Here is a 22,195-nt window from a genome sequence, read left to right on the forward strand (position 1 = left end):
TAAAATGGATTGAAGACTTGAATGTAAGACCTGAAACCATAAAACTCCTAAAAGAAAACATAAGCAGTAAGCTCCTTGACATCAGTCTTAGCAATGTTTTTTGGATCTGGCTCCAAAGACAAGGGCAACAAAAGCAAAAATAAACAAATAGGACTACATCAAACTAAAGAACATCTGCACAGCAAAGAAAACCATCAACAAAATGAACAACCTACTGAATGGAGGAAGATATATGCAAGTCAAATATCTGATAAAAGGTTAATATTCAAAATATATAATAAACACATACAACTCAATAACAACAACAAAAAAATCCCATTAAAAAATAGGCAAAGGATGTAAATAGACATTTTTCCAAAGAAGACATATAAATGGCCAACAGGAAGAGATGCTCAACATCACTAATCATCAGGGAAATGCAAATCAAAGTCACAGTGAGATATTACCTCACACCTATCAGAATAGCTATCATCAGAATGACAAGAAATAATGAGTGTTGGCAAGGATGTAGGAAAAAAAAAAAAAAAACCCATACACTGTTGGTGTGAATGCAAACTGGTGCAACCAGTATGGAAAACAGTACTAAATTTCTTCAAAAAATTAAAAACTACCATATTATCCAGCAATTCCATGTATGGGTATCTATCCAAAGTAAACAAAACATTAATTAAAAAAAATATATATGCACCCCTACATTCATTGCATGATTATTTACAATAGTCAAGATATGGAAACAACCTAAGTGTCCATCGATAGATAAATATATAAAGAACACGAAGTACATGTGTATACAATGGAATATTATCCAGCCACAGAAAAGAATGAAATCTTGTCATTTGTGACAACATGGATGGACCTTGAGGGTATTAGGCTAATGAGATAAGTGAAACAGAGAAAGACAAATACTTCATAATTTCACTTATTAAGTGGAAGCCAAAAAAAAAAAAAAAATAGACAACTAACTACCAAATAGAACAAAACAAAATCCAGATTCACAGACAGAGAACTGAGTGGTGGTTGCCAAAAGGTGAGGGGGTTAAGGGGGTGATATGGGTAAAGGGAATCAAGAGACACAAATTTCCAGTTATAAAATGAATAGGTGATGGGGATATAATGTACAGTATAAGGAATACAGTCAATAATATTGTATTAACTTTGTACGATGACAGATGGTAGACTTACTGTGGTAATCAGTTTACAATGTATACAAATGTTAAATCACTATTTGTATACACTATACTAATAATACTGTATGCCATTTATACTTCAATAAAACCTTTCTAAAAAATCAATAATCAATTATTTATCACATCATAAATAGATCTTAATATGCATTATTTAGATGTTGAATGTCTTTGGACAAATATTCTGAATTCAACTCAAACATTATTTATCATCAATGCAGAGTAAATAAATAAAACTAATACATTCTGAAACAAGAACCAGAGTAAAGGTAAAGCATAGGAAATGCAAACAAAAATTAAGAAAACTAAGAGATCATAACTTGGAGTCCTATCAGAAAAGAGGAAGGGGTAGGGCACCTGGCTGACTCAGTCAGTAGAGCATGGTGACTCTTAATCTCAGGTTATGAGTTCAATCCCCACATTGGGTGTAGAGTTTAGTTAAAAATAAAATTAAAAATTTAAAGAAAAGAAGAAGGGAAAGTTAGGTCACGCTGACTGAAAGCAAATGCCAAGTTGTCTTAGGTATGACTAATGCAGAAAAAAGGATAAAAATCTAGAAAAGCTGAGGTCATGGGTAGAGAACTCTGAATGACAGGGTAACATGCATATACTATAACTTTCATAGGCATTGGAAATCTACTCATAATATTAGAGTACAAGAGTGATAGAGTTGCACTGTGGAACAATTTATCTAGGAGGATGGGTAAGTGGAAAGTGAAAAGTAATAAGAATCTGATTAGATGGGTATTAAAGTAATGAAGATGAGCAATAATCAGGATATAGGATGGTAAAGGAATGAGGGTGATGAGCCAATGTAGAGGGTAGAATCTTTAAGAATTGGCTTCTAGGGGTGCCTGGGTAGCTCAGTCAGTTGGGCTTCCAACTCTTGATTTCAGCTCAGGTCATAATCTCAGGGTTGTGAGATCAAGCCCCAAGTCAGACTCCACACTGGGGATGGAGCCTGCTTAAGATTCTCTCTCTCCCTCTCCCTTTGTCCCTTCCCCTGCTCACTCTCTTTCTCTCTCTCTCTCTCAAAATAAATAAATAAATACATAAATACAGAAAAATTAAAATAATTTAAAAAAAGAACTGGCTTCTAATTTTAAAAAGGGTCTAAGACTAAAGAAACAGACAGGAATAAATATATGCTCTCATTAACAAAAAGAAGAAACTCCAAAAGAGAGGTTATCTGGGGCATAAAGAATAAAAAGGTCATTCTGGGACATGCTAAATTCATTAGGTCAAAAAGATATACAGTTATGTATCAAATAAAGAAAAATAAATGTGAGTCTGAAGCCTGGGTTAAAGAAAGAAATCATTTGGGATTTGCTGGTACAGAGTTGATGGCAGAAGTCATGGATGTAGCTGATGCAGAGAACCTAGAAGAGGTCCATAGCCAACGCATCCAGGATAACCTCCTGGGCGAGGAGAGATGAAAGTGTCCAGAGAAATTGGTGGAACACCTAGCCAATTATACATCAAAGATGAAGAGAATTTTAAAAAAGCTACCATGAACAAGAGTGTCAAATTTTAGAGAAAAAAGGAAAGGAAGAAAAGAGTTTGCAATTAGTACAACACTGGGGAACACTAGATGACACTTTGCTTATACGAACAGTTTCAACAGAGGATGGAAGACAGGAAATAAGGCCAGGTGGGGTTATGGCCTCAGTGAGGGGGTAGAACGTATAAGCAAAATCGTCCTCTAGTTAGTCCACATGTACAGCATGTCCAGATATACAAAAACCTCTAAAAAAAAAAAAAAAATTAGAAATCAAATCAACAAATCAGCAAAAACAGTAATAATAATATGCATAAGGTTTTACCTTCTTGTGATTCTTGTAAACATTTCTGTGGGCAAATCCCTTTCCACAAAGCTTGCATTTGTAAGGCTTATCTTCGCTGTGTATTACTTTGTGGGCACCCACTTGATCGAGCCTCTTGAAAGATTTATTACAAATCTCGCAATTATAGGGTCGTTTTTCTGTGAAAAATGAGTGCAGACAATCTCACATCTATATAAAGGTAAAGGACAAAAACGGAAATAGCCTTACCTTATATTACTTCTTATGGATAAGTCAACTAAAACATGATTGAAACAACTGAGAAAAAAATCTACTTTCCAATCCATTTCTGTTAAATACGTGAGCCTATTCACAAAAGAAATGTAAGCTAGTTCTTTTATAGACCTATACTGTAAACTACGTGTATAAAGCAGCTTAGATGTTAAGGATAAAATTTAAATTCAAGGAAAAAATCCTACTTCCAGATGAAAAATCTGCTGATAGGTGTGAGTTTAAACCAGGGTCACAACCCCGAATGCCGAGTGGCCTGACAGTGATAAAAGTAAATGACAGACCTGCCTCCTACTCGAACAAGTGGACCCCATATGGGCACAGCTTCAATTCTCAGCAGAAACAACACACCTAGGTTATTGTATAAAATCCATATTTATGCAATGTTCATGTAATGTTGACCACTAGATTTAAAAAATACTGCTTGTTTCAAACAAAGCATATCTGAACAGTCCACCAGTGTTTGATCTCCTATTTCCATTTGTCAAAATATCTATATCTGTCGCCAAGCAAAGTGGATATTCAAAAACATTCTGACTTCAGTGGCCTCCAATGATAGATGTTCTAAACTCTAGAAGGAGACTTCATAAAGCAAAATTTATTCTCAGACCTTATTTTTGAAAAATCTGTTTAACAGCCCTATTACTCAAACTTGCCTAAAATGAAACTATGGCTTTAAAAACTTATATTCTCAAAATGTATTTATAAATTTCTCACTAACATTTATTAGTACCTTAGTTAGAATGTGAAAGTATCTAGAAAGGTAGAAATTCTAATTGCTGAATCCCTCCTAAAAGTCAGACATTATGCTAGCACAATACATAATGATCTCATTTAAACTTCACAGCAATTTTGAAAGGTAGGATACCTTTTCACAGATAAAGAACAGAATCTAAGGCTCAAAGAGGAGTAGATTACAAACTAAATGGTGACTCTGAAGATCTTTGATATCATTTGGTCAAATCACCTTGGCTTTATAAATAAACAGGTCTAGAGAGGCTAAGTAACTTGTTCAAAATCACATGACTAGTTAATGGCCAAACTAGAACTAAGAGCCAGGCTTCCTGATTACTACTCTCGGAGCTCCTAAAAATGACAAAGTGAATCTTTCATAGTGATTTCAGTATAAATGGAAAAATATATATTTTACCTGAGTGAGTGATCATGTGACGTTTTAGCTGGTTAGCTGAAATAAATTTCTTCATACATTCTTGACAATCAAATATCTCATGAATCTGCAAAAGGTTAAGTGGACAGTTAAGTCAACTGTCAAAGCCAAATAAATTAGAGCAAAAGTAAAAGTATAAACATGTAGACAGCTGCTACTGCAATATCTATGTATTCAGTCCTAATTTGTTCACACTGTCTTACATAAATTGAAAATGCAGTGAACATGTTACCTAGTAAAATCTTATCATTAAAAGAAAACACAAGAGGCACCTGGGTGGCTCAGTCAGTTAAGCAGCTGCCTTCAGCTCAGGTCATGGTCCCAGGGTCCTGGGATCGAGCCCCGCATCAGGCTCCCTGCTCGGCAGGAACCCTGCTTCTCCCTCTCCCACCCCCCTGCTTGTGTTCCCTCTCTTGCTGTGTCTCTCTCTGTCAGATAAATAAATAAAATATTTAAAAAAAGAAAAAAAAAAAGAAAACACAAGATTGGAAGGGTGCCTGGGTGGCTCAGTCAGTTAAGCAGCTGCCTTTGGCTTAGGTCATGATCCCAGGGTCCTGGGATGGAGCCTCACGTCAGGCTCCCTGCTCAGCGGGGAGTCTGCTTCCTCCTCTCACTCTCCCTCCCCACTCTCGCTCTCTCTCTCAAACAAATAAATAAAATTTAAAAAGGAAAGAAAATACAAGATTGCAGCACGGTATTTAAATATGTGATACAGCTGACTACTTAGTGAATATTAAATTTCTACACTCTGTAAAAAGTTATACCTAATTTACATTAATTCTTTGTTATGCACAAATTTAGATTTGAAAATATGTAATCTATAGGTAATGAGATTTCCTTTACAGTAGTCAAACTATTTTAAATTTAAATGTATATACTACAGAACAAAGCATTAATTACCATGAAAGGCAAGAAGATGTATGATTCTGAAAAACATTTAGCTCACAGTGAAATTCTTACATGATAGGAAGATCACAACAAAAAGAAAAGCTCAAAAACCGTAAGAAGAAGAGGAGGAGCATAACTTTAGCAAACAACTGGCTAAATAATTATTACAACTAGATATTAAGTTTAGCTCTTTCCCTTCCAGATACTAACTCAGAGAAATTGAATAGGTGGTATGAAAAGTAGAAGCCCAGTTTATGATCAGAAACAATGCACAAAGTTCTAAGAGGAACGTACTACAAGAAGGCTTATATTAGAAATGTTGATCAACCCAATAAACAAGAGCATCACGTTGTTTTGCCGAAGATTCAAAAATGGTGAAGTTAAGTTTTTGTTTCAACCTAGTGAAAGGCAGAGCTCCCAATACTAAACACCAGACAAGCAAAGGCCCTCCCTTGGAAAGCCAGATACTATGCTTATCCCTGCAGAATAACTAGGGCCACTGCAGAGAGAAGTCAAGGCAGAGGACCATGAACTGGTACAGCAGTGAGTAAAGAAGGGCTTGGGTTGTATTCTGGTGAACGGCTCCCTTGATCTAAGTGGCCATGGAAGAACTCAAGACCGAGAGAGTGAAAAGCGGGGAAGGCAGGGAAACAAAAGCTAGGAAAGTTAACAGATCCCAGGTCTGCAGTCTGTGCCTTAATTCTATGCCCAACCCCATGGCAGGTCTGAGGCTGCCTAGCCACCTTCTGCTTCTGTCAGACCTGATTCTGTCAGACCCTGATGAGTAAACTCCTCTGAGAAAAGCAGAGAAAAGGTAGATAAACAAGGAAGAAGCAGAACGGTGTCATTCCACTAGAGTCTGACTTATATCTCTGCCTCCATACAGTGCCACCTCATCTCAATCAGTGAATACATGGAGTCCAAAGAGTTCTATGACTCCTCAGAAAACAAGGGGGGAGTCTGCACAAGTACTCAGAAAGCAAGTAGTATGCAGTACAGAAGAAAAACTTTCAGCCTGAGCCATTTTAAAGACAGCCCCTTCAATCATCCAAGACCCTCACCGTGGCTTTGGTCGAACAACTATGTTTAAGGAGCAATGATATTATGCATAATATTTATTTAAAGATAGTATGAAGACATTTATATTCTTAAACTCTGTGTTTCTGTAATATATGCCTTTTATAATAACAATATGTTTTATAATAACAATATAGCCTTAAAAAGATGATATGCCTTCTGAACCATACATAAATGAAAACATATTTAGTTTATTTTCATTTTAATATGAAATTTATATTAACATATTAAATTTCTAAAATTATTCAACCAAATATAAAATGTTAACTGTTAAAAAAACTACTGCAGCATAGTACCCATACTTGTTCACTTAACTCTAGTGGCTCCTGAAACATGAATTATTTTTAAAGGTTCAATTGAATTGATTTTCCATAATTACAAGATAGAATTTTCACTGTACATGAAAGCATTTTTGCACTGAATACCTTACTTACAGTGGAAAATTCAGGCCCAAGCTATTTTTAAAAATCCGAAAAAAGCATGATAAAACAATCAGATTTCAAATGAAAATGACAGGTAAAACCATTTATCTATGCCTAATGCTAAGTAAAGCACAATTTTCAAAATGTCCAGCTTACTAATTGATATGGAGGGTAATAACTTACAATTTGAAGTCCCTAATTAGATCATTTTCAAGAAGGACCATAATATGTCTTATTGTAACATAGGATAGTATATAGTAATGTAAGATACCATTCTAGACTGTAATGTAATTTGGCATATTCATAAAGCACCCTCTACTGGCAAGGGTAAATACTGCAACCAAACTCTACTAGACATTCAACATATCCAACTAACTGTAAGAATAGTCAAAATTGGGAGTCAGTAAAAGCTGCCTATGGATTCAGAAAGGCTAAGTTAGAGGAGCTATGCTATAATGAAGGAAGTGCTGCACTGAGCTAATAAGTTATGAGCATTTTGCAGAGATAACTTCGGTGCTGTGTTCTACCATCACCAGGTAGTATTTAGATCTGCCAAGATATTCCTTCGGGAAAAGGTTCTTATATTATGAAAAATAAATAAATAAATAAATGGAAAATAGAACGTTTTTCAGAAATATGCCCCACAACCAGCTTTCCTGAAACATTCTATTTGGTAAAATGTTTAACTTGGTAAAATATCTTAAACTTCAACTTCTTACGATTTAAAGAGACCAGAAATACATACAAGTACAAAGATATTTAGAAAACATCTATTCAATTGGATTTAATCTTTCTTTTAATAATTTTTTTTTTTATGTTGAGTTAGCCAACATAAAGTACATCATTAGTTTTCGACATAGTGTTCAACGATTCATTTGTTCTGTATAACACCCAGCGCTCATCACAACGCGTGCCCTCCTTAATACCCATCACCCGGTTACAATCTTTTTGTCTCAGACTAGGTTCTTCTTCAGAAGCAATGCCAGTGAAGTGAGCAGTACAAGTACTAAAATTGGAATGATACAGTGAAGATTAGCATGGTCCGTGCACAAGAATTACATACAAATTCTTCAAGTCTTCTATATTTTTTAAACAATCCTATAAGAAAACCATTTGGAAACTAGAAAAAAAAAGTTTCATGGCACTTAGAGGAAAAAATTAAAAGGCATGAATCAGTTCCAAGTCACATGTAATAAAACAGAGAACAGAGACCCAATGTTACATGGAGTGTTAGGGACAGAAGATGACACCCACTGTCCTCATTCTCAGTCCACTGCTTGTTCCACTATTTCTCCCTGAGGATCACAATCACCCAACATATAAAATATAACCTCAGACATCTTTGCCATCTAACTATCTCATGTGTTTGTAGATTAATCCATGGCACGTGGTTAGAGCCATCAGACTGAATATCATATGAATTTTAAAGTCTGTCAGATTATTTTGGAATATATCAATATACAAATAAAAAGATAAATTAATTTTGTAAACCACAAGAAAAGTAAAATTTTACATTCACTAGTACCATCTCTTCTCTTGTTGGATATTAAATTACTAAAAGAAAATATTATATGCTCCTAGATATTCTGACAAAACAATATGTGAAATTTAAAAATAATCGTTCATCTTTGTTATTACAATATAAGGTGATATTATATAACATGAATTTTTCTAGACTTTGCTATAATAAGAACAAAAATTGAAATTCTACTTTAGTTCTATTCTATTGTAAATTCTATTAACTAGTGCTGCTACTGTTGTTAGGGTTAATAACTACTGTGTATTTTTCAGGTTAAATTTCCACATTAAAATAGTAACAACTTAGTAAGCTTTATGCTTATTACAAAATGTATTAAATTTATTTTCTGTAAATATAATCATTTGTTCCTGCCAACAACACTTTGACATACTTGTACATTATTTTTAGTTCTTCAAAATAATGGAGCTCTTGTCTTTGTTTAGCCAGACTTAACCATAATATGCATCCATTTTTAATAGCTAAGTGCCACTGCACAGCACATTATAAATACACAAAACTGTTAAGTTTTCATCAAATACATGGTATTTGAGGGTGAGGTGTTGCAGTGAAAGGCTCAGTTAGATGTAACACTTTGCAATGGAGAAATATTTCTACTAATTCTGAGTGATAAACAATTCAAAATATGTTTTTGCAAGACCTTACTTTTCTGCATATCAGTCTTGTATTTTAGAATATGTTAGCATATAAATTAGCCACAAAGCTCTGTCTGTATACATATAAAAATCAACTAAAAATTTTCATGGCAGACACTATAAATGACTAAAAGATCTTATACTCTGATGAGCATTAATCTTTATCTTACTGACCTTTCTGTGTTCCTGCAGGCTTGATGCTGAAGAACACTTTTTATTGCACACTGAACATATGAGCTTTTTCTTAGGATCTCCTAAAATAAAAATAAAATGCCAACATGATTTAAATGAGAGTATTAGGAGGAGCATCAGATACAATGTTTCTAGGTGATATATAATTTCTAAACACGTATTTCTTAACTTAGAATTCCAAAACTTTCAGTGTTATAGTTATATCCATTAAACTGCATTTTAAACCCTTTCTTTTTAAATTTGAAAAATATTCAGCATGATATACCATTTCTACATAAATAAAATAGGTCTTTCACCTTTCCATAAACTAATGTAAAATTTTTAAAAAGCACACTTACATGAAAAATTTTACTTGAAATTAATCAAATGTGTTTATAAAAAATTAGATTTATTAACTCAAGCTGATTTTGCTACTTGCTTTAAATTTTAACAGAATATTTCATTTAATATTATATTATTAATATAATATATTATATCATTTTTATATATAAATATATAAGTATTATATAAATATTTAATAACTCATTCTGGGTTTTTTAAGATGGAATTCATAGATTACTCTTTCCTGCAAAATCTATGAACATACACTTTTTCATATTAATATTAAAAAACAAAAAATCAAGTACAATAAAACATTATATTGACATTCATATTAATATACAAATCAAAACAAGCCCAATTTTGTCTTCCTACATAGTGATCATAATAGCTCACTTCATATTTCAAATTTCACAGTGGTTATAGAAATGAAGACTCAATAAAACATTTTTCAAATATGATGTAATAATAGCACCATCTGCACTACCATAAATAACTGGAGAGTTTTTTTTTCAATTTTTAATTAATTAATTTCAAATATACAAAAAGTGAACAAATAATATGAGGAACCACCATGTATCCATCACCTGGCCCCAACAATGACAAATCCATGGCTATTCCTGCCTTAACCTCAACCCCATCTCCTCCCCCATTTATTTATTATTTTGAAAACAATCCAAAACAAGTTAAAAAAAAAGTTTTCCAAAATGATTTTATTTTATCATAGGACTGTGTTTATGAAAGAAAAACACTTTTAGAAAAAGAAAAATATGAATTTTTGTCTTATCCTTCAAGTTACTTATTTCATATAATGCACTGTTTTTAGCATGCTGAATAGTATAGCCAAGAAAATTTTTCTTAGTGATTGACAAGTAATTTGGCTACTGAAGGAGAAAATTCTCCCAAACAAAATAAGTATCTCTGAACATATAGACTGAATACATGAGGGGCCACTGAGAAAGAATATTCCTTCTTTTCAGCTCCCACTAGCGGGCATTTCCCTCCTTCATTCGATAAACTTTTATTGCTCGATCTTATCCCTCATACCAGCTGCTCCTTGAGACTAGACCCTAACGTTTCTTAACAGGTAGGTCAGAGCCTGAGGGGAAGAACAGAAAGAAGTGAGACATTCCCAACCACACCTCTTACTTTAGCTTCATCTTCCTGCCACTGTCCCTCCAGCTGGAATCATAGGCAGTATACCATACCCCCATCCCTACTCTTCAACCTCTCCTCTCCTCCTCATGTCTTCTATTCGTCATCCTAGGACTGAAATCCTAGCTCTTCTGAGGAAAAAAAATATATATTTTAAAAGGTTATGACAATTTGTCTGAGAGTACAGACAAATGTTATCTCCCATAAATACAAAACCTCTTGGTTTTAGTACCCACAGAATCTAAACAAAAGAAAAAAATGGAAGTGGGTTAAGAAGTCCAGCCCCTTCACTTTCTCTGTTTCCTCTTGGGTAACTGTGAAGGTCCTTACCACTCTACCAGCTTCCCTAGGCTGAAGGACAACAGCACACACAAAGCCATAACTAGACTTTATACTATTTTAGTTTTGCTATATTCAGTTAAGTTTGATTTTTTACTTTCAGATTCAACTTTCAAAAAATTCAGGAACACATTATTTATGATGGTAGGAGATATATGAGAAATTAATACAGCTGTACTGAATACACAGTCACCTAAGTACTGTGAGTTTCAGTACAATGTGGCTTAAGTATGCTTCCAAGCATTCTACAATCAAGTGTGTGAACACTGCTTTGCTATGCTATTCTGAATGTGGAATACTCTTTCTCCAAATGTGTGTATCTCATAGAAGAAAGGGGAGAAGCAAAAGAGGGGCTATGAATGAGAGACCGATTGTGTACCGATCCCAACAAAAGGTACATATAGTAACCTCTGACTAATATAGTATGTTCCATATTTTGTATGTTTCCACAACATAGAAATATAAAAAAATTCCTCTTATAAATTATTTCCTACAAAGTCAACATGATTTCCAGAATCAGTAATATTATAATATCCAAGGCCAATTACAAGAAGCCTCAAAGAAATTATGCTTACAGCACAGCCTGAAGACCACATGCCCAATAACAAGAATGCAAGTTTCCAGAGTTTCAGTATGCATCTGCTTTTTTACTTAGTTCAGCAAAGTTAACTTTAAAAATGACATGAAAGATTTGTTGTAATACATTGCAGACAAAGATGGAGAAAATTAAGAACAGCATTTTAAACATAACAGCTTAAAAAAAAACAACTACGAAGACAGGTCTATCAAAAAGTTATGCTTGCCTTTTGTAAGCATAGGGAAGGCCCAGTATAATGAATTCAGAAAAATGCCATCTTCCCTAAATCAGCCATATATTCTTCAAAAGGAAAAAAAGAAGTTAGAATACTGTAAAGTCCTGTTGATATCATCCTGAAGCTGTATTTTCCAAGGCTATACTTTCTACCACCTAGAGCTTTCATTTAGAGCTCAAACTTAATCTGAGGCCCAGAGATGCCAAGTGGGAGCCAGGAGTCACACTCATATCGCTTCTATATAACTTTAACATTAAAGGAGATACTTTTTGGACAATGAACAAAGAGAGGATACGGCAGCTGAGTAGTGATTATCCTGTTCTCATGCATGTGAGAATAAACAAGACGGGAGAAGAGAAATCCACTTTCCCCATACCCAGAAAGACATCTTTCCACACATTTCCCAGAAGCCAAGGGCAAATGTAAACACATGAGAAAAGTATAGATACAGGCGGCTGTGAGGAGTTCCACGAACGTCGGCCTCCTTTAAGGAAAAGACACTGAGGAAGTGAAAAGTTAACTCTGACAATACAGCCATCTGTTCAACTCAGTGCAAGAGATTCAATCCCTAAGCCAAAATACATTTACCATGTGCTAAACAGATACAATCTAAGTGACAGTCAAATGTTGTATTTGTTTTATTGTTTAGCTGGCCATTAGAAGGCATTCAAATAGTATCTGCTCTATTAATCCAAATACATTCAATTCCCATGTCAAAATGCAGTAAGTAATTTTCTCCAATATAGAAGAAATATAAATTTAAAAAATGGAATTTTACTGTAAAAATATTAAGGCACAAGAGCATCATGTAACAGTTTTAAAATATATCTCCGTAAAGAGAAATTTTGTATTTCACCTTTAAACTGTTATTTAAAAATACTAATTCTTAATACACCTGCCTACCAAGCTCCAGGAGGTTCTAGCTTAGGTTTCCAGATAAGATTACTTTAGACATAGGAAAAATGACAAACACTGCTGAATCAACTTGCAAAAGAAATAGTGTTCGGTGAAAGAAAAAAGTCCACTGCCAGAGCTCCACATCTGTATGAGTCCGATGGAAAAGCAAGCTCTCTCCTCGAGAGCAAGAATTAAAAACAGATCACTGCAGCCCAGGGAGAGGAGGCCCCTTTAGAAACGACCCTGCAGGGACTTCTCACCAGCATGGACGTTTTCCTGGTGTCTTCTGAGGGCATCCCTGCTCTTCAGCCTCTTCCCACAGCTGTCGGCCTTGCACACAAACCTGGCATCTCCCCGGCAGGTCTCCTGGTGCTGCTCAAAACTGCAAGACAACCAGGCAAGGGGAAAAGGGAGAAGAGATGGTGAAGCCATACCTAAATAATTCTTACATCGTGGCAAGCTTTTGCAATGCAAGCTCTCTAGCCGAGTTTCTGGGTCATTTCATGCATTACCTGGGCAGGAAAAAGGAAAGTACTTAAATTCCCACAGCAGCCTTGTGATACTAAGTCACTACAAAGCGTGGAAAGCACGCATGCTAAAAATGACCCACAATTAGATAACAGCCATCTGAGAACTCAGAAACACAACCTCGATGCTGAACTGAAGGAAGAACTGCAAACAGAGCACTGAAAACTTCGTGAAGAAACCTTCTGACTGCTTTTTGCCGTGCACTGAAGAACGCTGAGGGGAAATAGAAAAAAAAGAAACAAAAAGAAATAAAAACTGGAAGCGTAAGACAAAAACTTAAGAAAATCTCTCTACTTTAAATAAAATCATGTTTGTGATCTCTGTTTTCATTCTGTCTTTTGCCCTTTAAAATTTTTAGTAGTACCTAATTTAACTGTAAGACCCAGCTCAGCAAAAGTATCTTTGGTGTAGATGCAATAAAAGCTGACTAGACTGCAGTTTTAAAGTCTATTCACTAAAAAGTATACAGCCCTTGCTTTTTTTTCAAAAGCCTATAACAGAATTTCTAAATGTTTACTCTCTTGCTATTATAAAAGTTTTTTTTTAAGTTTAAGTTTTGAGCAAAAATTTTTCATCTCAAATTTTGTAAGCGAAGTGGATGCATATATGAAAATTGTCTTAATATAAAATATATATATAGCACGTTTCAGAATTTTAATGAGTAAAAAATGAAATATTAAGTCTTTTAAAGATTTCTTGCTCATATACAAGGTGACATTCTTAAAATAAAAATATATGTATCTATCTTCTCACTTTTAATAATGAGTGTAAAATATTTAAGTAAAAAGATAACTTTATATGCTTGTTAATATAAAGTCAAATAATAAAGGGTGCAGAGCAATGTGTGGGATCATTTAATTCATCTTAATGTCATATCCTACACCTATTCATCATTAAATTGTTCCTTCTAAATTGTTATGAAATAAACAGTGCTTCTTTTCTAAAATGTCCCTGTTTTCTTTATACTCTCAACTCTCTCCATTTCTTAAACTTTTCTTTAACTGATTTCAGAGGGAATATCAAATGTAGACAACTGAAACTTGATCTGTGACCTCAGAGCACTAACTAAATTATGCATAACTGAATTTCAGCTTAGTAAACCAATGAGCTTGATATTTAATGGCAAGTAATTAAATGGACAGACTTATTAGCATAAACAATGCTCACTTGTTGAAGGTAAATAATCAGAATGTTTCAAAATCAACATATTATACTAAGAAAAGATAAGTTAATGACAATGACAACATAGAATGTTTACTATCTTCCTCCCATCCTATCTCGGTCACGCGCACACACGCACACGCACACACGCACACATGCACACATGCACAAGTTAAAAACTGTAAAACAAATCAAATGGAATAGTTAAAAAAGTGTTAGCTTATAATTTTAGATATTCTTTGCTGTACGCACTGTCTTTGCAAAGCCTGTTTAACTGGGAATTTCTTCCCACAGTTCTTGCACTTAAATTCTTTCTCCTCCGTAGGTTTCTGGTGCAATGTTTGAAGATGCTCAGCAAGAATTTCCTCACTGGTAAAACTCGAGTCACACTGGGGACAAGCATAGTCCTCTTTACGGCCAAGGCAATCTGCACATTTACAAGGAAACAGATTTAGAAGACAAAAATTAGGAGCCAAGAACTGCTCAGTTTTATCTTCATTTTAAAATCAAAATTAATTCTGTTTAATAGTATCGGAAGAGTAAACGCTTATTATCTCTATGAGTATTAATAATGTTGTACACGAAAAATAATAGGAAGTGTTACTAGAGAGAAATACATTGTCTTTTAATTCCTTTCTCTTGTTTCAGCAAATTAATACAAAATCAAAACCAATTTTTAATTTATCCTATAATGTTACTTTTCACATCAAAGAGTTATTACAAACGTTGAATGAGAAAGCAAAAGTTTTCCCTGAAATGGGTCATCTTGAGTTCACTGAGTGCACAAAGAGAAAAAAATCCAACCAAGGCAAACTATGTGGAATCACCAAGGGGAATCTCACATATATGTGAAAAAGACCAAGGTCAAGAAAACAGCGCTCATTACGGCAGGTGCAGTGAGGCTCCATTGCGTCTCTGGCTTGTCAGTCCCTATGGATGGTCACAGCTCCACCCAAATTTCTCAAAGTACGCTACCTACATTACAGATTTTTTCTGATTATTAAATAAGATGAGATTTAGAAAATTTAGAAAATATGAAGAAAATAAAAATGACCAATAACCCCATAAAAAAGAGACAACCACTTAATAATATAGTCTCAAGTCTGATTTGTCTTTTGTCCTTTCACATTTTATGCACAGTCTAAGAATAACTACATTTATGATCATACTTTTTATGCAATTTCGTCTGTTGCTCTTTTTTTTTCCATTTAACATTTTCTCTATTAAAAAAAATAAGGGTCCATATTTATTTAACTAAACTCCCCATTGTTTGACATTTGAGTGGATTATTTGTTTCTTTTGTGTTGTGGGTTTGTTATTCTGTGTTTTGGGTTTTTATTGGGGGGGGTTGGTTTTATTAAATAAAAACTGATTTCTAAAGTAAAAATAGCAATAATGTTAATAATGTAAGTACTTGATACATATGTTTTAAAAATCTATTTAAGTTTCTGTTGATTATTTTTACAAAAGTAAATCTGATCGAAGTGAATTTGATATTTGTTAACTAAAGAAAAATCAGGGTGATAATAGATAAGCAGGAGACTCATTTTTAAGCTAAAATAGTGGACACAATAATAACATGCCTGGGGGGAGGGGGGCGGTGACATTAAAAAAATAAAATAAATAAATACAAAAAGTACATCATAGGGAATGCAGTCAATAATACTGTAATTCACATAAATAAATAAATACCCCTCAAAAAGATAACACAGAATAATACAGAAATAATCCCCATCACCCAAAGTCTGAAATGCAAAACAGCAAAATGCATATTTGAAAGATAGAACAGAAAGCCTGTCCTCATTTTCCCCTTAAATAATCCAACTAAAATAAAGAAACAGAAGCATAAGCTGGCAATGCTCAGAATGCTTATACTTTCTCAGCCAGTAATGTACAGTTAGAATAGGAAATCCCTATGAGAGACTTTATTACTATGGTGACTAAAGAAGCTAGTGTCACTTCTGAAATGGCTTTGCTAATAAACAAAATGAAGAACTACCCTATGGTAAATTTCAGCCTATTACAAAATGGGAATACTTATAACATCATTCATATTTCTTTCAAACCCCATCAGGAGTAAAACACAACATAACAGAAACAAGTTCCACTAATAATCGATTATTCCCCAGCAGATGGCAAACAAGCGACATCTCTGGATTGCAGGACTGCTCTAAGCAGGTCAGACCTACAGCCAACACACTGTTTTTGGCTACCCAACTGAAACAACCTAACAGTCCTGCAGGCCTCTACAATCAGAACAGAAAGAGATTTCCAGAAGCTCCAGATTCTCCAAGGATCTCTAACAAGAGGGAGGCCCAGCATCCAGCCGCGCCCTCTGGACACCTCTGCACTCGCCCTTCCCCTTGTGCAGATGAGAACGTAACGTCTCCAAGAGTTAGTGACTTGCTCGGTTCCAAGACTGACTAGTGGCAGATCCAGGGCTGGAGTACAAAATTCCTCATCGCTCACCACCCCACTGTACCAGGGACAGCAGCGCGAGCCAGGAGCCAGAAGCTGGCGCTGACCTTGGCAGTCCTACAGGGTACATCTACCACCCACACCCAGCATTCTCCTCCTACTGGAACAAAGGTGGGCTTACAGCTGGATAGCCTCTGACAGTCGTTTTGACCACAACTATTTTGACAACCCCCTATGATAATGCAACTATAATTCACCCGCAGTTCAAACTGTATTTCTCCTACAACTTCCCTTCTCTCAGATCACCAGTTAGAGGCAATACCTTTTCTGCCAGCTGTTGATTGTCCTTTAGAATTTTTAACTCCCCCTTCTTGGACCATTGTCATAATTTGCTGTTCTTCCTCATCGGCCTCCATGTCACTGTCCAGGTAGCCAATCAGCAGCTCTGTATCTGTTTCTATATCTTCAATTGCCAAATAGAAAATGTTTTCTCCTTCCTGAGACAAAATTAAAAAATATGCTGTTGTATGACAAATATATCTCAATGATTTAAAAAATGTTGAACCATTCATTTGTTTCTAATAGTAATGAAGAAATCATTTTAAGATACATTGAGTCCCATGCGCCCATTAAAAGTTACTATTCATTTGTTTGTTTTTTTATAGCTCCCACTGATCTAGATACTGAAAAAGGAAACTGACAATATTCAGTCACCTGGCAAATAAAATACAAATATATATATTACAGATAGTGACCTTTATATATATCAAATGAAAGGCTAGTTATTTATATTTCTAAAAGTGAATTTCACATTGTTAATTTGCCTAATGCAGTAAGACCTTGTGGAGGCCCGTAAATGCAATAAAAAGAAATTTGTTAAGTAATGGTGTCATTTCTGCACCCAGAGAACAGTGTGCTATCAGTGACCTAATTACAATTAATATCAAATCCAAAACTGGAAGAAAAAAAAGCTTTCAAGTTATAACAAAAGTCAGAGGAATAGCAAACGAACCCTAAAAGAATTTCCAAAAACCTGGACCAAAAATAGAAAAAAGACCAGGCACCTGAGAGGTTCAAAGAATTGACTGAATCATCATGTGTACCTAAATTCCACTAAAATGACAGAAGAACAAAGAAGAAAGGAAGTTTCTTCACATTTCTTCACGCTATCAACACATCAAAATTTTTTTTAGAAAATTCTGGAAGATTAGAAATCAGGGTTGAAATGATAGATAACTACTGCAGAAGAAATTTCAACCCATTACAGACACAAGAAAAATGTTACAAAGAAGAACCTACTTCCCAAGGAAACCCCAGAGAAACTTCACACTTGGAATGAACTGGTACAAAAAGCCCCTCTGGGCCTTCGGCCAATCACCAGGGAGGCCAGAACTGGGGCTGCTTAGCTCGCTGTCCCCAGGAGAAACACCCAGAATTGCTGTCTTTTACATAGTTGAGGATTTGTTCTGGGAGGGCTCCTAGTTTGGCTGCTGAGGATAAAAAGAAGCAAAGCATAGCCTGAATTTATTGAACCTTGGTGGTAGACAAGGGGAGGGAAGGACAAGGACAATAAGCTCCACCAAGGAGTGAAATTCAATAAGGGAGAGAACACAGAACAAAGCCTTCTCTCCATTGGCATTATCACCACACTCTTGTTAAGGAGGAAGAGACAGAGGAGGAGGGGGAATAGGTAAGGTGAGTGGGAGAAGGGCGAGGGGAGGAAGAGGGACATGTAACGTATCTATATGTGTGTGTAGATATGTATACACAAGCAGAACCCTTGTGAAAAGTTGGAAAAATATGCATCAAACTGTTATACAGTTATCGTTTGGAGGCTGGGAGGAAAAGTAGTCTATATTCAATACTGTTTTAGGGTTTTTTGGTTTGGTTTTTACAATGAACAGAATCTTTGTAATTTTTAAAACAATATACATTAGAAAATTCCATGCAAGAGACAGAAATGATGATCATATTTGTCATTTCTGGTCAAGAAAGGCTTTATGCAAAAGTTCAAAGCATTGAACAAATCTAACCATCAGTTACGGTTAATTAAAGGATGTTTCTATAATATTTAGAGCATCCTTGAAAGTTTTTCGAATTTCAAACCTCCAGAAACTATACAAAGTTATTTCTAATTAAGAACACAGTCAACTTCTACACAGTTGTTACTCTTTGTGCAACAAAAATAAACAAAACACAACTTAGACACTCAGCAAAGGAGCGGTCTCTTTTTAAATTAACTCAGAAGTGGTATTTTCCAGGGTTTGGAAACCACTTGCCAAGAGTTACCCAAAGCAACAAAGGACTCACCTAATGAAGATTTCAGAATACAATCATAAATCTTAGCGCTTATCTGATCAATATCCAAGAAATTTAATTGAAACGTCTTTCCAGAATATTAATCATCAATTTTGTGATGGCCTTCATAGCACCAAGAAAAGATAGTAATTTTTAATTTTAAAGCATGATAACATTAACTTAAACTGCAATCATAAGACATAGCATGCCTATTTAGGGACTCCATAATTAAAAAAAAAAATTAATATACCAGTTAAAACCTCAATTTAATAAAAGTAATAGCATTATAGCCACCAAGGGCCAACTACATGTTTTGTCTGTATGCCAATATATGGTACGAAGAGGAATGTCATTACAGCTATTACTCCAATCTATTTATTTAATAGAAATATATAGATACCTTTCGACATATAATTCCTATCACTACCCAGACCAAGAGTCTCTTCCTTTCATTTGCTACCACAGTAGTTTTAAGAAGTATCCTCTTAAATTGCTTCCTTCCCTACACTTCACTAATTTAATCAATAACAACTCTTCATTATATTGTTCTCCTTCAAAACTTCCCATTGCTAGAACCTGCCAGATTCCTAATCTCTGGAGCTCTCTTGAGCTCTTGGGGCAATATTCCTCACCTGTAGGCTCACCCCCAGGCCCAATTCTGTGACCTTTGGCAAGAAGGATTTAAAGGATGTTGACCCAAAGTCCTGGGACTCAGCATCAACTCCCTGTTGTCGTTAGCCTGGCTCTGGCTTTGTGTTCCAGCTTTGATGATTGTTCTAATATTTTCATTCTGAAATTTACTTCTTATTATAGCCATCATTTCTGGTCATCGGCTTTGTGGCTTATTCCCCTGAACACAGTTCCCTCCATAAGAAAATCACTCTTTATATTTACATCTTAGGATTTAGCACCTTCCTGGACTCTGCCTGGGGTCTGGGGTCCTGCTTTTGGTTCCTGTTATGGGCTCCTGGTGATTTTCCTGAAAATGCTTGAGCTGGGGGCACTGGGTGGCTCAGACAGTTGAGCATCAGACTCTTGGGTTTCCATTCAGGTCACAATCTGGGGGTCTGGGATTGAGCCCCCAGGTCAGGCTTTGCGCTCAGCATAGAGTCTGCTTGTCCCTTTCCCTCCTCCTCTGCTCCTCCCCCTGCTCATGCTCGCTCTTTGAAATAAATAAATAAAATCTTTAAAAAAAAAAAAATGCTTTGGCTGAAAGAACGCTGTTCAACATGATGATCTGTTCAAAAACAAATATTCCTTTTTTTTTTTTTTAAGATTTATTTATTTATTTTAGAGGGAGGGAGAGAGAGAGCGCGCAGTAGCACAAGTTGGGGGAGGAGCAGAGGGTGGGGGAGGGGAGATCTTCAAGCAGACTCCACGCTGAGCTCACAGCCCCACAGGAGCAGGAGCTGATCTCACAACCTGAGATCGTGACATGAGCCGAAACCAAGAGTCCCACACTTTACAAATTGAGCCACCCAGGCGCCCCAAAAGCAAATATTCCTCAGCCAGTGGTTTTCATTGTGTTGGTAATCAGGATATAACATAGAGTGAATGGTTTTACAACTGTTATCCATCTCTTACATTACTGTCCATCATTCTGAATTTGTTGTCTTGTTTCATTTTGCTTTATTTGTATATCATTTTCAGCTAATTATTTCTACTGCAAGGTGTTTGTGGCATCAAAAAGCTGCAGTAGCATAAATATCCAACAAAAGAAGCTGAAATAAATTAAATGCCTAGCAATTGGTTTGAAAATTTACCAGATGTAATTTTTATAGGAAAAACATATATATACATACCAATGTGCCCCACAAAAAAAAGATACCAACAAGCATGTTAACAGAGCTTATTTCTAAGTAGAGGTAATTGTAAGTATTTTGCAGAGTCTTCTTCTGCTAGTTCATACCTTACAATTTTTCTAGAATTAACAGGGGTTATTTTGTAGTAAAAGAAAACAATAAATAATAAACAGACCTGGTTCTTGATACCCGGAAGTTGTACCGCATAGTGACTAAACAGCACAGGCTTTGGACTGGCCAGGGTTCAAAGTCTCTTTCTGCGGTTGATTGCCTGTGTAACTGTGCAAACAGCTTAATCTCTCAAACCACCAGTTTCTTCATTTGCAAGATGAAGAAAATAACAGTGCTTATCTCACAGGCTGGTTGTAAGGATTAAAAATGAGAATATCTGTAAAATCTGGTAAAGTGACTGGCATATGGTAAGCATTCACGAATGGTAGCTGCTGCTATTATTATTATTATTTTTGTTGTTGTTATTATCATGATATAAAACTTGAAAAACAGTGGATAAAATATTCCTTTTTTTCAAAATTTATTTCAACCCAAATGCCACATAAAGTTGCTAAGACAATGCTGCTTTTGACTGAATTTCATTTGGTCAAATTGCTCTCGGACAAAATATAATTCAATTTCACTGACTGCCTACCAGAGCTCTGAATTGCTTTGGATTTCTGGTTGTCACGCTCTGTTCTCTTGTTAACATACTAATGCGTCACTCTGGTTTGGACCTCCAATCTCAGTCACTTGTCTGAACTATTCCTAACGTGACCAGCCATCTGCTTTGCTTGCAGCTGAGGGGTTTCCCAGGACACGGGGCTTTCACAGCTAAAACTGAAAGAGTCCTGGGCAAACCAGGACAGTTGGTCACCGTACCTACACCCATCATGTTCTCCAAAACCACATTCTAAACTCTACTTAAGATTTCCTACCAATAATACTGACGGGTCCATCCCCCAATCTCCAGCCCCCGCTCAGGGTTTTCAACATATATAACCAGTCATATCCCCAAATATGGCTCCAAAGGCTTATCAAATAGACTCCCATAATCTGAACCCACTTTGTCCTCTCATCTTCAACTATGCTTCAAACGAACCTGCCTCCTATTCTTCAGTCCAACTGGTATACTTCCTCTCAGAAAACATTGGCCTCATTCCTGCCTTAGTATAATTGCAAAGATGCCACCTGGCCTCCCTGTTACAACTCCTCAGCATCATCTGAGGCACAGCTCATTTTCATCCTTCTCCATGAAACCTTCTCTAATCTACTAAATGCATGTAGGTTCCAGGGGGTTT

At 35.6% G+C, this 22,195-nt stretch overlaps 1 protein-coding gene and 1 non-coding gene across 8 annotated transcripts in view; one reads left to right on the top strand and one right to left on the bottom strand.

Moving 5' to 3' along the window:
• Nucleotides 1-22,195, bottom strand: part of PRDM5 (PR/SET domain 5) — a 191,446-nt gene that overhangs the window by 94,439 nt on the left and 74,812 nt on the right. For 5 of the 7 annotated variants that reach the window (XR_013446444.1, XM_036099222.2, XM_036099221.2 and 2 more), the window contains 7 exons: nucleotides 17,126-17,300; nucleotides 14,638-14,812; nucleotides 13,345-13,437; nucleotides 12,957-13,078; nucleotides 9,158-9,237; nucleotides 4,407-4,491; nucleotides 3,008-3,165 (listed from right to left, as the gene is read on the bottom strand). Coding sequence is in view for 6 of the 7 variants with exons in the window: in XM_036099222.2 (XP_035955115.1) it covers nucleotides 3,008-3,165; nucleotides 4,407-4,491; nucleotides 9,158-9,237; nucleotides 12,957-13,078; nucleotides 13,345-13,437; nucleotides 14,638-14,812; nucleotides 17,126-17,300 (888 nt within the window). In the remaining variant the exon portion in view is untranslated. The remainder of the gene's footprint in view (nucleotides 1-3,007; nucleotides 3,166-4,406; nucleotides 4,492-9,157; nucleotides 9,238-12,956; nucleotides 13,079-13,344; nucleotides 13,438-14,637; nucleotides 14,813-17,125; nucleotides 17,301-22,195) is intronic. The other 2 variants (XM_078069187.1, XM_078069190.1) reach the window with 1 other exon arrangement.
• Nucleotides 7,797-7,900, top strand: LOC118540178 (U6 spliceosomal RNA). Its single transcript, XR_004919504.1, has one exon. It is a non-coding gene; the product is annotated as a U6 spliceosomal RNA (small nuclear RNA).

The sequence above is a fragment of the Halichoerus grypus genome, chromosome 3, assembly GCF_964656455.1.
Source record: "Halichoerus grypus chromosome 3, mHalGry1.hap1.1, whole genome shotgun sequence".
NCBI classification, from domain to species: Eukaryota; Metazoa; Chordata; class Mammalia; order Carnivora; family Phocidae; genus Halichoerus; species Halichoerus grypus.